Below are 17,757 nucleotides of genomic sequence, written 5' to 3' on the forward strand. Positions count from 1 at the left end.
ATAAAATTTTTGATTATTTCACATCTCTAATCAGTACTTTTCCCATTGGGGCATTAAAAATTTTCCATATGCTAAATATATATAAGACATCTGTGACAATTTTTTTCACGTAAAATTCCATAGATCAAGGTTAGAAGTGTCTTGCCGAGGTCATGTCGAGCTCATCAAAACCATGCAACTCATCCTTCAAAAGTTGGAATCACTTACTTATTTTGGAAGTCAGTCAGTTCCTGGTTGATCTTCTCGATGTCCACATCGGTCCACGGGATGTCATAGTAGCCATTCACAGTGTCAATGACGTCATTGTACAGCGAGTACAGTTTCTGCAGAAGGTTCAATTCCTTCTTCGTTTTCTGTAGATTAGGGTAGTCTGTCACACTCAATCCGAACAGTTCCTCGCCACCAGAATATGACTGGTACTTCCGCCACAGTTCGTCGAACTTCGCCTGGAACACGACAAGTCGGTCCGACGCCTCTCTCGGTTTAATTCCTTCCTCCATCGGACCCTTACTACCATATTCATCATCAAAGCTTCCAAGGTCATTTTTGAACTGACTGATTCCGTCCAAGAGCCCGCCTTTGAAGCCTGGCTGCACCTCAAGAAGGTTGTCTTGGTTCTCTTTAGCTTGAGTGATCAGCTTCTTCCAGGCGTACGTCAAGCTGTCCACTCGCTCTGCGTTTCCGTCATTGAAGACAAGTTCAAACCTGTTCAAAATATGATAAGCTTCTTCAATAGGCGCAATTGTCATCTCAATTGATATGAATCGCTCTCGCATCTCCATCAGAGCGGCCATAGCAGTTCGAATATCGTCGAGATCTTTGATAGGCCTCGACATTTTCTTGTTGAGAACCTCGATGAAATCAAAGATCTCTTGCATCTTCGTGGATCCAACCTCATTAAGTGCTTTTCCGTAAGCCCACTTCCAGTTTCGCGTTTCCTGGATCAGAGACATCTGCAATGGTTCGGTGATGAGAAGCAGAGAGCCCACTTGGTACGCAGGTTGTAATGCATTTATATCGTTCTCCAAGTTCTGGTATTTCCTGATCTGGATGCCGTAGTCCGACATCAATGGTTCGCTTTCCTGGAACTCCTTGACCTTGTCAGCAGGATCTTCCTTCCACAGCTCGGAGAATCTGTCGAACTCCTTGAGTTGTTCGTCCACCTCCACTTTGTTGGAGGAAATGACAGATTGGAGGGGAATCACAACCTTGATCACGTCTTTGTGATCGGAAATGATTTTGTGCAGCGGCTTCACTGTGAATTGTTGCACAACTTTGTCGTCTTTGTTCTGATCTTGTTGCATCTCCCATTCCTTAAAAAAATTAAAACATTGAAATCAAAATTTCATTTCTTTTCTACAAGGCAACTAGCGAAGATTATTCTTTCAAAAAAATTTTCCAAAAATGTTCACCTCTAATGATAATTTCATGGAAACTCGAAACTTTATGAATATTTGAATTTTTTCAGTTTGTTATAGATGAGACTGACACAAAGTGAAGATATGTTAATTGTGTTTGACGATTCGTCGAATGCATTTACAACTGCGAATTTGGTCTAAGCTAGCGACAAGGTCATGATTTAAGTCAAGTACGAAGCGTGAATCTTGCCTTGTTGACGCTAGTAGCTCCTTGCCGCTCTACTAGCGCTTCCTGCATAGTAAATCAACATGAATATTTAACTCAAAAGTTAATGATCAGAATGCATGGTGAAAATGACCAAGAGGCCTTGATGATCGATCGATAGAAATGATGTTTATCTATTCACTGTACTATCACCGCACGCGAGCCTAAGCAGTAAGCATGATGCAAGGACATATGCAAGAGCAAGTAGGAAAATAGTTTCTTAAGAATGTGCTTGTTATATATCCTCGTGCAAATTTTTTTGAAAATGTATATTTTATTGAAGTATATTTTGCTTTGATTTATAATTAGCTTTTCTATTGGTCAAATAACAAAGATCATTTCATCAAGGTCTCTCGTCTGAAAAAACAAACAAACAAATTGTTTTTACCTTCTGTTGCTGTTGCTGCTGGACTTTAGAGTGTCTCCAAGTCGGGAACTCAGTTGTCATCTTCAAGATCACCTGCACGGAGTCCGTCAGATACTTCTGGATGTTCTCCAGACTGGGTTTGATCTGGATAAGAGGGATGGCCAGGACGATGTCAGTCTTGAAGAGAGGCACTTTGGACTCGTCCGAGTCCTTGTTCTTGCCGTAAACACTGGACACTTGCAGACGTCTTCGGATCATGTCCAGGGACAACTTGGTGCCTGTATTTGGAATTAAACAATTAAGCCAGCAATAACTGAACCAAACGCTTGCACAAGACTCCCAAGAACTAATCAGCTAGTCGGAATAATGACTCTCGGCAATTTAAAGACAACAATTTCTAGAAAAACGCCATTAATCTGATTGTTTTTTAAAGTACACGATCTATTAAATTGATGCAGTTATATCCATTGAATACAATTTTTATCAATCATACCGCGCTTTCGAAAGCATAAATTTTGCAAGAAAACCGTCTTCAAGTTGTTGATTTTTTTAAAGATGTTTTTTATTTAAAGCTGATAATCTTAATGACCCTATCGACCCATGCACCACTTACACTTAATCAGTGACTCGGTGTTTCTCTGGGAGAAAGTGTTCAGCGTGTTGTAGAACGAGCAAGAAAGACACTCCTGACATCTAGTCTTGTGCTTTCCTTCTGGGTTCGAGCACGGGTAATGCTCCTGATCCAATCCCACTTTCAGGGAATCATCCCACAGTTGAGACTTCAGAGTTTCAATCAGTTCGTCAACCGAAGCCTCCACTTTCAGACTCTGGTTTTTAAGAGACTCGAAGGCCTTCCCGCATGTCAGCTCAGTTAGATCAAGGAAGTCTTTGGGGGTCATAGTGTCGTGCTCGGGCACTTCGCAGAGGGCAGTTCGTTCCATCTCGTGAAGAGTGGCTTCAATTCGGCACTCGAGGATATCCGAGACGTGTTTGGTCAGGACTTCCAGTTCGTTGATCTCATGCTCACAGTCTTCAATGTCTGCAGGCAAAAAGAAGGTAAAATTACTTCATCAAATTTTGAGTATACGTGAGATAAATGCTAACGTTATCTAAAAATGAGACTGTTTATATTTTTCGAGGAACGCCATTACAAATCATTTACATTTATAGCTTCTTAACCGCATATTTCAATATTTTTATAATCGCTTAACATTAGCTAAAAACTAATTTTTTTAACGCCTACCAATAAGAAAATGACTAAAACTCATTTTGTCAGAAATGTAATTAATTGAAGATGGTATAATCAGGCGTGAAACCGCTGGTTTCCATTTCAAGGAGATATTTCCGCTTACAAGTTCCGAGACTGGCAGAGTTCCAGGATAGTTTGACCACTCCTCGTTCCATCACAGCCTCCACTTTGTCACAGAAGGGCTTCATCAGAGGCACCAGCAGCTGAGGAATAGACTTGACCACCTTGTAGTACCTCTTCACTGCCGACGACACGTTCCTGTTGATACCTTTGATCACCTGAGAAAACAAAAGTTGTTAGAATAGTTGAGATATCCCTAAAAAGTGACTGTTTGACAAAAGTGCAACTCATATTAATCAAAACTGATGCCTAGACAAAATGAGCACACCACCATTTAAAAGAAGGGGGCAAAGCCATAAAATCTGAACAGAGTCTCAAATTTGGTATACGAGGAACAACAAAATTTTTCAAAGCTGAGCTGATTGAGCTCAAATTTTGATACCTCTTCATTGTTCATCATGTTTCTTGCCGCTTCTGGTATCTCCAATTCCAGTTTAATAAAGTTTTTAGCTTCGTCTATCAACTCGTAGATCTGGTTGTCGAAGTTCAGCACGAACTTATTCGTCTCAGGGTGTCGAATCAAAAGCGAAGAGTTCATTCCTGATCTCGCTATTTCAACTGCTTTGAACCATGTGCGATGATACATCAGTTCGAATTCGAGAAGAGCAGACACCATTCGGTTGTAGTTTTTCACTATTTTCTTCGCTTCGTTTGACTTCAGAAGCTCTTGTTTCGTTTTGAAAATCTGCATTGGCTCGTCAATTTTGCGCAGCAGTTGACGCGACCAGTAGATTTTGCCGGAGATCTGCAAAACAATTCAATTCATTTTTTTAATGTAGAATATGTTATCAACCAAATTTTACTTCAACTCGGAAAAAAATTGACCAGTAGGGAAAGGGCAAATAATTTCGATTTTTTCTTTCTTTCTAAAAGCACAAAAAGCACGTATTTTTCAAATAGCTAATTAAATTTACAAGCATAGTCGGCTGTCTTTTACGTTCTTTTTGATACTTATTATTCTGAAACTAGGAAAAAAATGTGTTTCTATATTTTCACCAACTTACCGGAGGGTAGTTCCTGGGCATGGGAGGGTCCACCTTCTGTTTCATGTAAGTCTTGCGACAGAGGTCAACGTCCTTTCCATACTTGAAGAAGACCAGTTGATACTTATCGTGCAGGTCCAGTTTCACATCTGCTGGGAGGGTGATTCTCTCGAACTTCTCGAGCAGGTTCAGAGAACGGGCAGTCTGAAATCTCAAATGTTCAGCCCAAAAAACTGAATGACTTAAAATGAGAAATTACTTCGATCATGTCATGATCTTAAGTGATGCATAAATGTTATTGACATCGAGCTGCCTTAAAATTTTTGAAATATTATAATTTTTTTTAAAAACGATGATTCAAATTGGTTTATCCGCATAAAACATAAAAAACAATAACTCAAACCACTTTGATACATCAAAAAAAGGCTGGATCAAATAAAATTTCAGCTACAAAAAACGACAACTAACTTTTGTGTGCGTAGTTTGTTTACTATTTAATTGTTTGAACTAAAATCAATCAAAACATCCCAATTTAAAAGCAGCTCGATTTTAAACAAACTACATCTAAAAGATGACTGACTCAATGAGACTTGGAAACATCATAAATGCCTTCAGAACACTTGATATCTGCGATGAAGCGAAATGAAGCGACGCATTCAATCGATAGACTTACAGCCCCAACATTCATAGCAGAATTGTCTCGCAAAACCTGATCAAATATCTTTGTAATAGTTACGTTAGACAATTCAGTTAATATGCTAGAAATGAAGTGCAAGAAACATAAAAAAAGTTTTGAAATAATTGGGTAAAGAAAAATGTTCAATGAGCAATTAACGGCAAGTAGCAATTACAAAGTAATTTTAAATACGAATCACCATACTGAGCTGAAACGAAAAGTTATTATTGTGCAACATTACAGGTTAATAAGGTGCAAAACAGTATTAAGTGTGCAAAAGAATAAATTTGCAATAGAAAATTAAACAGTAATGCGTAAAAAACAATGTTAGCCGGTGGCTGGGCAAGTATTACAGAATGTTCCGACCACAGTAATTAATAATGTTCCGACCACGGTAATTTTCAAAAAATTATTTCATGTTTTCTTCCAAATTTTAGGCGTTATCTATCTTAGTAATTATAAGCTGAACTTAGCGTCAAATTAGGCAATAACAGCGTAAATGTAGTTTAAAAAACCTTTGTTGAACTAGAAGTCGAATCTTTTTTGGAATTTTTTTCCGATCTCCTGCGTAATTTTTTCTGTAGAAATAAGAACATTTGTTTTCAGAATATATAACTAAATCACCATGCAAACCTTCATTAAATTATGACAAGGTTTTTTATCCTACTTTCAAAGAAAAAGAGGAACATGTATGCCTGGGGTAGTTTTTTTTATTCAGACCGATTTCTAAACAGCTGGCAGCGATTTACTTAATCTGAGATCTCAGGCAGCAAAAAGGCGCTTTAATAAAGCGCATTTATTGGGTATCGATCCAAAAATTTTTGGATTGCCCAGCGAGTATGCTTGCACGAGACAAAAATGAGGCTGACTTTGCTGCTTGAATGATAGTTTGATAATTTCAAAACGCAAAAAACATTATGCGTGACTAAATATCCACACTCATAATCGTTCTCAATCGAATTGAGGCCAACCTTAATTGGTCAATTTAATTCTACTCAAATGCTAGCTATTGCATTTATATTACAAAATATAGTCTATCAAAAAAATTTTGAACAAAAACTATTCGAGAACTGCTAAGCGGCAGTCGGAAAAACCAAGGCGTTGCCCTGATATAAAAGCAGTAGTTAAGTTTTCAAAAGTTAAAGTTTAAATGTGTGGGGAAATGGAAAAGAGCCATAAAATTTAAAAAAAATTAATGTATGTGCCACGGACGAGCAACATTATCTATAAAATACACAAACTTTGGAGACTGCTTGATGCAAGCTTGAACCTCCCGAACTCAATTTACTGGCCTAAGCCACTTGCGTCTAGGACTACAAGCCGACGAGACTTGCAGATAAAATATAAACATTACAAGTACCTCAAAACGCTTAATTTTTATCAATAAACTTTTTATTTTGAAAAAATTAGGTAAGTTTAGTTGAAACGTTCTTCATAACAATGCACCACCTAAGAGCGGCATCAGATAATTAAATCAGCCGGATTTCGAAATGCATAAATTATACACATGAAAAATCCCATCAACAATGTTTTAATTTTTAATAATCCTTAACAGCAATCAGAGGCTCAAAAATTATGAAGAAGCCGATAACTTGTATACAAAGCTCATGAACTTGAGATCTCTTCAAAAAACTTTTCAAATTAAACACTTTTTATGACTTTTTGACAAAACATTTGGCTTGAAGTCCCTAATTTTAAGATTCGGCTTGAAGTCCCGTCGGCTTGATGACCGGCACCCAAGCCACTCAGCCTTTGCTTCTTGCAATCTGCTATTTTCACGCCTACTTACTCTGAGATCTCAGGCAGCAAAAATGCGCCTTGATAAAGCGGAAATAAGAGATTGATCGAATTTTTTTGACCAAAAAAGACAACCTCTACGCCATACTGCCTTCCTAACTTCGGAGGTGGTCGGAACAATTAGTTTGAGCGTAACATTGGCCTTAGTACATAAAACATCTTGACATCAGTTTAATGCTAGCAACATGTTTATTAACATAATAAATGGTGACTGTGACAGAGTTAGATGCGATAATAGGCTGAACCCGCGGTTATTCTTAGGGATTCGAAACCATTCTTTTAGTTTTTGAACCATTATTTTTCCCAATAGATCCACACAAATATTTCTGGTTGGGTCACTAACCGAAGCGCTCTTTTCGAACTGCTGGTCTACGAACGTCTGCAACTGTCCCATGAGAGCGTCGATCTGAGTCTTGAAATCATCGTAGTCGTTGTCAAAGTCGTTCTTCCTGTGGTCCAACAAATCATAGCTCTTCTTCTTTGTCGCCATCACGATGTTCTGGAACTTGATAGCCAGCACGTCGATACCTTGATAACATGAGACATTTAATGCTTATTTGGCACTAATATGATGTTCGGTCCCTAGAAATTCAAGTACGACAGGAACAATCAACTTTGTGAAAAGTTCAGAAATGCCACAAAATAAATGCTTTTTCAAAATATCAAGGCCCATGATAATATTTAATTCAAGGAAATGCCCATATTTTAGATACCTAGTAGCTTTCATTCTTGTACCGCACATTGATTTCCATTTTCCAATGAAGCATCACCAGATTAGTCCTTACTAGTCTTTTGACTACCTTGCAAATCATATCAGAATAATTCAAATTTATTTTCTTCTCATTTTCCGTATTGTTTTCTTGCAGCTCAAATAACTCGTATGCAGATAACTAGTGAAATTTTAACTGTAAAAGGAAGTCTATACTTCCCCAGCAGTGTCAGATGGATGTTTTGAAACTAAAAAAAAAATCGCTTCAAAAACCGTTACATAAAATGGCTCATTTCGTGAGACAATTTCAAAATCGCTTATAGAGGTAGACAAAAAAACCAATGAGACCCTTAGCTAACCTTCCACTCGGACGTCCGTGAGTCCTGAGAGGTTGTCGATGGTCTCCATCATGTTCTTGATCTTCTCCAGACGTCTGCAGAAGGCGTCGAATTTGCCGAAGATGTAGTTCTCACTACAATTGGAAATAAACACTAATAAACCATAATATACTCATCAATTTGCATTAAATAATTGAACAAGATGTGGAATATCCGGCTTTAAATGCCTTAGTACTCCACGCCAATTAGTTAAGAAACTAATTTTGTATTTTGGCAAATTTTTTTCTCTCGTTTGCAAATTAACAAAGTTGATCCAATATTCTGAGGCGCTATTGAAGAACACTGTCTATTTATTCAAGAATTGAATGCTTAGAGGTACCTGAAGTCGAAGTTTTTCTCCTCCTTTTCTTCTGCATTCTCCTTCACCCGTCTGAACTCATTCTTGTACTCATCTCTCAGCAACAGGCAGTCTGCTATTCTCTCCAGCAGCAGCTCCCTGCGTCATTTAAGCGAATGATATGTTAGCATAAACTTTCCCTTAATATAAACGATTACGTGCCAAACTATCATGATATTTATCGAAATTGATGATTTTTGTGAAGTTTGAAATTATTCTGAAGTTAAACTACCTTGGCTCAGAGCTGTAACAAAACAACATATAAGGCCAAGAATAGAAGCATTTTTCCAAAGTGTTTTTGTATATACGAATGTAAGGAATGATAAAATTTTAGAAATCTCTAAGACATTAAAATCATGATCTCGGATGATCTGCATCGCTGTCACTTACTACGTCTCGTACAAGTTGTAGTTTGGGTCATCTCTAAAAATGAAAATTAATAATAAGAGCTTTGGTCGAAGATAATTAAAAATCAAGTTGCCAATTAACAGGTCCGGTAAGAGAGAAAAGAACATAATATCAAAAGGTATTAATGTTTGGAGCTAGCGTCCTTCAGTTCTTCATCGAAAAATGTGCAGCTTGCTGAGCTATAAAAAATATATATTATAACCAGGGGCGGATTTAGGGGGGGGGGGGGTTTAGGCGGACGCCTTCTCAGGGATTCGACCCCCTGCCGACCCAAAGGGTCCCCCTTTGGTACTTTTTAAGAAATCCACTTTTGGTCGACCGACCCTAAAATTTTTCCAAAGGCGCATTCGGCGCCAATACTTACTAATTTTGAGGGGGGAGCGCGCGCCGAAAAAACGCATTTTTTTTATCAAAACTTTCCAAAAAGTGCCTAAAAATGCCTGTTTTGACTGTTTTTTCAAAAATTTGCCTCCGGCCCAGAACATTTTGCCAAAATGGGCAAAACAGTGCTCTGGGAGAGCTCAAAAAATCAATTTGGTCGACCTAAAAAAAGGTCAAATTTCAAATTTTTTTTGAAAATACGCCCCCCCCCCTCGAGAAAATCCTAGATCCGCCCCTGATTATAACATTTGGGATCTATTCGACCCAACAGCACCGACTGAATCACTTCGTTTACGTTGCTGTTGATAGTCGCTCGGTAAGCCATAGACTTGTAGGTAGAAGTTGACGTGTATCTGAGTCAACGGTTTGCATTAGCTTCACTCGGTGCTTAGCTTCTCATCAATTACACTGCTCTCATATACCAGTTCGGACAACATGGGGAAAACAAACGAGGCTATGGCATTTGTAGCTTTGTGTAGTAGGTCAGCTTTTGGTAGGAGCTCAATTAACCTCTCAATTAATTAAGGCAACTCAAATAATTCCACTCCAAATTACAGGCAAATTTAGCTTTAAAATACCTACCCTCGAGTTGACAACGTACAAAAAAACAGACAAAAAAGCACAAAAAGTACCTGTCCATTTCGCGTATGTTGGACACGCCCTCCTTGATGTAGGCCTTGCAGGTGGTGATCATCTGATTGGTCACTTTCACGAACAGTGACGTCATCCTCTCACTCGTGTTGTAGTACTGGCTGATGCTGTGGATCATCTTCACTGCTGTCAGCAAACTAGGCAGGATCTCAACCATGCTCTTCTAAACAGCGCACAAAGACAATTAATTGCACAATGTTCACCGTGTTTTTTCTACAATGTTCACATAAAAATGTTTAGATGGCAAAAAGAATCGGCCGAATCTAGTATTTTTAATGGGTGACGTTCAACAGTACCGAAACTGAAATGTTGCTCAACAGTGCCAAAAACTAATGATATTAGAAAATTTCAAGTTTTGTTTGTGATCTGTTAACAATGTTGCCTGAAAACTGTTTTTGTTTCGGAGCTAAACAGAGAAAAAAATTGACAATTTGCTGAGTTCACTGTTTATTCAGAAAAGTTTGTGCCGCCACGCTTGGGAAACTTGTTTGTTTAACAAGCGGCATCAATTAAAATGGCCATTTTCGTCTTTTCAACTTCCGTCCATTTGATTTAAGATACTTGTCAGTAATTTGGGATGGGAGCAATTCTCATGGGCGAAGGGCTCATGCGCGAAGGACCGAACACAAATAAAGTCGAAAGTCATTTATTAAAATGAATCCATTGCCGTTCAACTAAAAGGAATTGAATGAAGCAAAAATTAGCTTCTTGTATAATGAAACCCTTGCCGGCGCTCGGTGAGAATTTGAAAATTTTGCATATTTCTGCCTTTTAATATTCGGCCAATATTAATTGACACGGGTGGCTCTTTTTCCTTTCCCCCCACCTCACTCAAACATGAATTTTATGGTGTAACAAGTGGTTTTACAAGGTTAATTATGAAGACCAAATATGTTTGTCATGGCTTATTTAGTCTGCATGTCCTTTATCATGACAATCGGAAAAAGTGAACAGTAACTTCAATTATAGAAATTTGCAGGTGGGGGGAGAGGAAAAAGAGCCTTGACACGTTTTATTGCAGTTAAGAATCTCGAAAGTCATTTTCAAAAAGGCTTCTGTAAATTGAATTTCAAAAAATCGAAGGGAGAACTGGAAAAGAGCCTAACTCTTCTTAATTGACCAACGATAAAAGAAAAATTAGTCAACTTGGTCGTTAAGGACTTATTCGTTGACCACCAAAAAAGAGAAATATTGAATTAATTAAGATCAGATAATATCTAAGCATCGGTGGTTCAGTGGTAGAATTGTCGACTGCCACGCGATAGACCCGGGTTCGATTCCCGTCCGATGCATTTTCAAACGAATTTCTGACATTGTAAAGTCATGCATAAGAAGAATTCAATGGCTTGGGAGTCAATGCTTTTTCCTTGGCAAACACCAAATTTTTGAATGCAGATTTGAAATTGGCCTAATGCGTAACCGCAGAATAAATACAATTGGACCGCAGAATAACGACAGATAAAAAGAAGAAATAGATAAAACACTTACTGGATCGCATGTTCCGAGGGGTCCGAAGAACTTGTCGAGGGTGTAGAGGTACTTGACGTTGTCCTTGGCCTCGTTGGCTGCATCTGTGATCCGCATGTCTAGCTCCCTCCATCTCTTCACTGCCCGTGACTTGGCATACTGCAGTGCAGCTACCACCGACTTGCATCTGGTCAACTTGATCTGGTCAAGAAGACTGAAACAGAATAATAACAATCACTTGTTCTCCAAGGCGGTATACAACAACAATTCGGATCATAGTTTGGTACAATTGTAATAGATGAGTTCCACGAAACCACAAGGCTCCCTAATGTGTAAAATACACTCGACTCAAAATTTAACCGTTTAGTTTAATTAAGTTCGAGAAAAAGCCTTTCAACCGAGTGGTTTCTTTTTAATTGGGATTCGAGAAAGAAAAAATTTTTGAAAAAAAAAAAATTATAAACCTGCAACTTTTTTTCATAATTGCAATATTGGGAACTTAAATGCAAATGGGCTCTTTTCCAGTTCCCCCTCTCTTTCAAATTCAATTTCGAAAAGTCTATTTAACGTTGTCATAATGCAATGAAATTTGGCGTGGTGAACAAATCGACAATTCTGAACAGATTTGTTCTTCATACTTTACAGCGTAACATCATGCGTTTAGCCGTAATAACACGTAAAACGAACATAAAACTCGGTATTCTGAAAGGGGAGAAACTGGAAAAGAGCCTGCAAATGTGCATTTTTTTCGTAATTTATAGTGCCATTCAGTTTTTTGAAAAAAACTTGGTCCATATTGCATTGAAACACTAGATTATACCAACCTGTTGAAGGTGGCCATTCGTTTCTTCCAGTGTTCCAACTCGGCCGACGGTCCGACGTCGTCTGCCTCCCGTCTGATCTGCTCGCTCTCTGCCAGAACAGTCTCTATCTGCTTACACCAATGACCCAGAAGAGTCTCCAGCTTCTCAGTAGTCTCACTACTTGCGGCAGCATCTTGGTACCTAAGAGAAAGTATAACTCAGACAAGAATAATTAGGCCAATTTCTCATCGCTTTTCGGAGAGCGGTGGTGAAGTGGCTACCTCTGTCCGCCTCTAGGTCAAAGTTCGGTAGTTCGAGGCCCATCATGATCCGTTCCCTTTGCTCGATGGAGAGGGAATTATACCTACCCCAGAAAAATAACCAAAAAGATGCGTACAGTTCTTTTGAGCACGGCATAGCAGCGATCCGTGAAGAGCTGTGCAGCTCATATGTTAGGCCTTTCCCTCGAAGATAAATTGCTCTAATTTTTTGAGGACCAAACTATCATACTAGCACCGAAATATGGGCTATGTGGCTCTCTACTGAGATCCACAACTTTTTCCAATATTAAAAACTTTATTTTTGGTTATTTTCGCGCATATTTTTGGTTATTTTTTTTTGCAATCAAACGCTGCACAACCCGCAAGCAACAGCCACTTTTAATCAAATTAGAATCTATTCTGAACACAGATTCTATACGTTTTGTTGAGACCTCAAAATATCAGTCAAAATTTTTGCGGCCAGATATATCTGTTGTAAAAGTCATTACAATGACAACTAGAAACAAGTCATCATGACAACTAGAAACAAAAGCCAACTGGAAATATTTTCATAAGGCAAGCATCGCCAATTTTAGGTTAAATAGATTCAGCATGTTATTTAGGAAGATACATGCGCAGATAGATGAGTTAGCTCATGTACCTTACCCCACTAGATCAATGGTTATTGTGTTAACATCAATATGGTTGCGTAACCTGTAAAAGTATTATGGTTTGTCTATTTAACCTCTGATCTTAACTTACCGCCGACCTTTAGTTGTTAATTTATATACCTGCCAAAAGCGCATCGGCTTTTGGTAGACTCTGAATTGGACACTATCTTTTATGATACGTAACAAAACAAACGTAACCAATTCAATCTTTTAACACGTATTTTATCTTAGTTAGAATCTCCGTCTTTTATTTAGTTTTAAATAAAAGCCTACTATTTTAGTAGGAATCTTAAACATCCACAGTCTTAATCTATTCCTAGTTTAAGTCACTCTTTTACAACACGAGTGGTATCCTAATATTTTAACATGGCGCAGTCGAATGAATCAAACCTACGCGGATTAGAGTTTTTCTGGAATAACTCATCGAATGAAAATCAACATGACTGGGAAAGGTGGGCGGAAAAATTCCAACTGACAATTATTGCGAAAGATTCCGTAGACATCGAAGATGTAATTAACCCACCGATAAGAGATGAACTAATTTACCCTATGGCAGAACCATTGGACACATCCGAGGATCAGACCCGTCGGGCCGAACAAGAGGAACGTCATAGAGTAGCAGTACAAAATTACAACGAAGAAGTAAGAAGGAGAAGGGCGGAAGATAACGCCAAATTCAACGGACTTCAAATAGGAGATATTGACAAGAAGCTCAAATCACAGCTATATCTAGCACTCGGGAAAGAAGGACAGAAATGCTTCTCTCATAAAAACCCTGGGAAAAAAATACTGGATATCAATTTCGCAGAATTTTGGGAACTATTAAAAACGACCTTCACGATCACTACAAACCTAACATACGAAAGATTCAAATTCTTCGGCCGAAGACAGAAAGAACATGAGTCCTTAGAAAAATTCCATGAAATTCTTTCAGAACTAGCAAAAAATTGTAAACTGGGGGAACTCGAGTCAGAACTAGTAAGAGATATTTTCATAACCAACATGAGAAATGTCGAGATCCAAAAGAAACTATGCATTGAATACTTGACCCCAGAAAATGTACTATCTTATGTACTAGTTCACGAAAAAGGTACTAAAATCCATCAACAGTACCTAAAATTCCCAACTTACAACCCAGGACCAAGATCACAATATGTGAAGAACGAACCAACATTAAACATAGTCGAAAATAACAAGTGCCGTAATTGCGGCCAGCAATTCAAAAAAGGACACCTATCCACATGCCCGGCTAGAGATAGAAACTGCAATACGTGTGGACGGAAAGGACATTTTGCTAAACACTGCAGGAGTTCAGCTAAAACTCAAACTAACATCGTCGATCAGAATCGGGTACCCCAAGAAAACGAAAATGTCCGGGCCAACCCGCAGGAAAACCCCGAATTTGAGGTTAACCTAGACGACTTCTTAGTTCTAGCCATCGACACAAATAATCAAATAAATGCCGTAGAAGACAGAATAGAGCGCGGAGTGAGAACCGTATTCAATCACGAAGGAGTAGAATTGAAAAAGACACTAAAAGTAGCTCTGGGAAAATTCAACCCCTACTATACCGAGATTCAAATTGACTCTGCAAGCCCAGTTTCCTTCATGAAGAAAGACCTACTACATGAACTGAAGATACGAGACAGATTCGTAAAGCTAGAACCGGTGGACGAGATAACAAAGAAAGCATACCAGGGTTTCGGGAGTACGATCAATATTATTGGAAAAGTTCGAGTGAAAATCCAATCGAAAGGATGGGAGGCTAATGATCAAAAACTCTTTATCACAGAAGGGGCGGAAAGAAATCTACTAGGAAACGACATCCTACCGAATTTGGGTATTGTAGTATTTCAAAAACAACCTCCACCCAACGGGTCAAAGTCACGGGAAAATCAGAAAGTACCACCCATCGGGACAAATGTCAACCAGATAAAGTTCGCATCCGACATCCAACAGGATCAAAATCAAGAGACACCATCCCAACGTGAGTTTAAATCATACATATCAAAGCACTTTTCAGACCTTATAAAAAGAACTGGTAGATCAAAAAACTACGTAGTTAATACTTATTTTAACGAGCCGATAAAACCGATACAGGTGAAAGGGAAACGTATCCCAATCCATCTTCTCCCCAAAGTCAAACTATGCATCGACCAACTATTGAGTGACGGACACATTGAAAAACTATCTAGATGCTCTGAAGATTGTTTTATTTCTCCCATCGTGATTACAGCAAAAAGGGATGGATCAATAAAACTAGCGTTGAACTCAAAACTACTAAATAAACAAATATTTCGTAATAGATATCAAATGCCAAATCTATTCGAACTAATTGACAACGTCGCAGTCACTATTAGCGGCCATGATCAAAGAAACATCTGGTTCTCATCGATAGATCTAAAATACGCCTACAGCCAAATTCCGCTTTCGAAAAAGGCAAGCAATCAGTGTAATTTTAATATTGTGGGGGGAGAAGTAACGGGTTCATACCGTTTTAAAACCGGATTCTATGGACTAGGCGACATGCCTAATGAATTTCAACGTATAATGGACCGTTTGACGGAAAAACTACCAAATACTCATTGTTACCTTGACGACATCCTAATCGCCACCGTAGGTAGCGAGGAAGAACATAAAAAGCTAGTCACTAATGTGTTAAAAACGCTAGACGACGAGGGACTTGCCATAAAATGGGAAAAATGCACATTTTTAACTCATAACATAGAATGGTTGGGATTTAGAATTGACGCAAAAGGGACGACACCATTGATACACAAATCTGACGCAATCAGAAATTTAAAAGAACCAAACTGTATTAAGGACATCAGATCCTTAATGGGATCGATTAACCAATTTAATAAGTTCATACCAAACTTAGCGTCCTTATCAACACCCTTCAGAGAACTCATGCAAAAGAATAAACCATTTAAGTGGTCCACTGTACATACGGAAGCGTTTGAAAAAATCAAGAACGAAATTTGTAATACTGTGACAAATCACCATTTCGATGTAAAACTGAACACTCGGGTGAAATGTGACGCCTCACATTTAGGATTGGGCGCGTCAATCGAACAAGACCATTGGGGGAATTGGAAGACAGTAGCGTTCGCTAGCAGATTTTTGAATATTGCCGAACTGAAATACAGCACTAACGAACTCGAATTACTGGGATTAGTCTGGGCACTAGATCATTTCAAAAATTATCTACTGGGTAAACAATTCTCAATTTTAACAGATCACAAAGCCTTAATAGGAGCACTGAAGGACGATAAATACACTAAAACGGCCCAATCACGTCTCACCCGTTGGGCGGATAAACTATTACCGTTCGACTTTACTGTAGAACATTTACCTGGTAAAGATATGGGATTTGTCGACTATATATCCCGACACCCATCGGGTGAACCCGTACCAGTTTCCCTGGATGACGAGAAGTTCGTTATCGCTTCTGTAAACCAGATTAGTACACTATTAGGCTTTGATCACCTTATGCCAAAAAATTCGTGGGCGCAAATAAGAAATAAATTCTCTCAACATTTCTTAACAGATGACGTCACTTTTTGTAATGCGATTGGCCAGTCAACAGATCATATGACCAGTCAAGAAATAGAACGTGAGAAACGAATTGCTAATGCCGCTGAAATTTTCCAAGCGATATCTAAACATTCAAACATTTCAGTGTGTCAAAATTCTCACTCGCGTACAGAACTGTGTGACTCATCCTGCAAAATTAACGACTTTTCTACGAATTTTAAAATCCTGAAAGAAATGGCAGAACAAACTGAAAACACTATTAAAGAAAACACGGACGTTTTAACACCAAACACTAGTAACCCGTCGGAAAAACCCGAGAATCGATCACCTAGCAAGAAGAAAACAGTTAACTTATTCCCTTTCTCTTGGCCGGAAATATTTGACACTAAATTTATGTCCCTCTTATCGAAACAAGACCTAATTCTGAAAAAGATAATCAAGGCAATCGAGGAAGATAGAAAACAGGATATCCTACATCTCGGAAACTATTATAAGTCATATTTGAATAATCTACATGTCAGCGGAGGATGCCTCTATTTGGACAACCGTTTAGTAATCCCAGCATGCCTAAGATCAACTATGCTGAACAGACTTCATGAAGCTCACCCCGGCCAGTTCGCAATGAAAAGCCTGGCAACACAATACATCTGGTGGCCGAAAATTTACCGCGAAATCCAAGTCCACGGTGAAAACTGTATAGAGTGCGTAAAAGCAGGTAAAAATCTGAAGCCTCTTATAAAACACAATACCCTAGGGAAACTCCCAATGGTCGAAGAACCAAACCAAGAAATGGAATTAGATTTCGCTGGCCCGTTACCTTTAGTATGGGGAACAAAAAAATACATATTGGTGTGTGTAGACAGATTTTCAAAATTCCCATCAGCCCAAATAACATCTAGTACATCGGCTAAATCTATTATTAACTTCCTTAGTCGATATATCGCTTTACACGGGATACCTAGGACAATTAGAACAGATCAAGGATCTGGTTTTATCTCCAAGGAAGTTAGAGAATTTTGCCACGATCACAACATAAAGGTGATATTTAGCCCAGTGGGTGATCACAGAGCTACCGGATTAGTGGAACGTCTAATCAGGACTATTAAGGAACGACTCCTGGTGATGGCACAAGAACGCCCAAAACCTTCTTTAGAATCTGCACTCCTGAAAATAATAAAATGCTTAAGAACAGTAACTCAACAGTCGCTTAACTGCTCTCCTTTCGAAGCACATTTCGGTAGATCCCCAAACACTATCTGGCATAATTTGGTTAAATCACCTTCTTCGAATAACCTTGACTGGAATAAAACTTTGTTATGT

At 38.6% G+C, this 17,757-nt stretch overlaps 2 protein-coding genes and 1 non-coding gene across 3 annotated transcripts in view; 2 read left to right on the plus strand and 1 right to left on the minus strand.

Annotated features, from left to right (window-relative positions):
- LOC134842939 (flap endonuclease 1-like) overlaps nt 1-17,757 on the plus strand; it is a 323,491-nt gene that overhangs the window by 56,509 nt on the left and 249,225 nt on the right. The gene's annotated exons all lie outside the window — the stretch shown is intronic.
- The window catches only part of LOC134841166 (dynein axonemal heavy chain 5-like), a 57,755-nt gene that overhangs the window by 32,178 nt on the left and 7,820 nt on the right, over nt 1-17,757 (minus strand). The window contains exons 8-22 of the mRNA XM_063856969.1: nt 11,991-12,170; nt 11,188-11,380; nt 9,681-9,862; nt 8,650-8,682; nt 8,492-8,503; nt 8,242-8,358; nt 7,884-7,996; nt 7,159-7,343; nt 5,016-5,051; nt 4,364-4,546; nt 3,742-4,104; nt 3,343-3,517; nt 2,604-3,029; nt 2,012-2,268; nt 208-1,313 (exon numbers count right to left, since the gene is read on the minus strand). Coding sequence (XP_063713039.1) covers nt 208-1,313; nt 2,012-2,268; nt 2,604-3,029; nt 3,343-3,517; nt 3,742-4,104; nt 4,364-4,546; nt 5,016-5,051; nt 7,159-7,343; nt 7,884-7,996; nt 8,242-8,358; nt 8,492-8,503; nt 8,650-8,682; nt 9,681-9,862; nt 11,188-11,380; nt 11,991-12,170 — 3,561 coding nt within the window. The remainder of the gene's footprint in view (nt 1-207; nt 1,314-2,011; nt 2,269-2,603; nt 3,030-3,342; nt 3,518-3,741; nt 4,105-4,363; nt 4,547-5,015; nt 5,052-7,158; nt 7,344-7,883; nt 7,997-8,241; nt 8,359-8,491; nt 8,504-8,649; nt 8,683-9,680; nt 9,863-11,187; nt 11,381-11,990; nt 12,171-17,757) is intronic.
- Trnag-gcc (transfer RNA glycine (anticodon GCC)) lies at nt 10,921-10,991 on the plus strand. Its single transcript has one exon. It is a non-coding gene; the product is annotated as a tRNA-Gly (tRNA).

The sequence above is a fragment of the Symsagittifera roscoffensis genome, chromosome 3 (assembly GCF_963678635.1).
Source record: "Symsagittifera roscoffensis chromosome 3, txSymRosc1.1, whole genome shotgun sequence".
NCBI classification, from domain to species: domain Eukaryota; kingdom Metazoa; phylum Xenacoelomorpha; order Acoela; family Convolutidae; genus Symsagittifera; species Symsagittifera roscoffensis.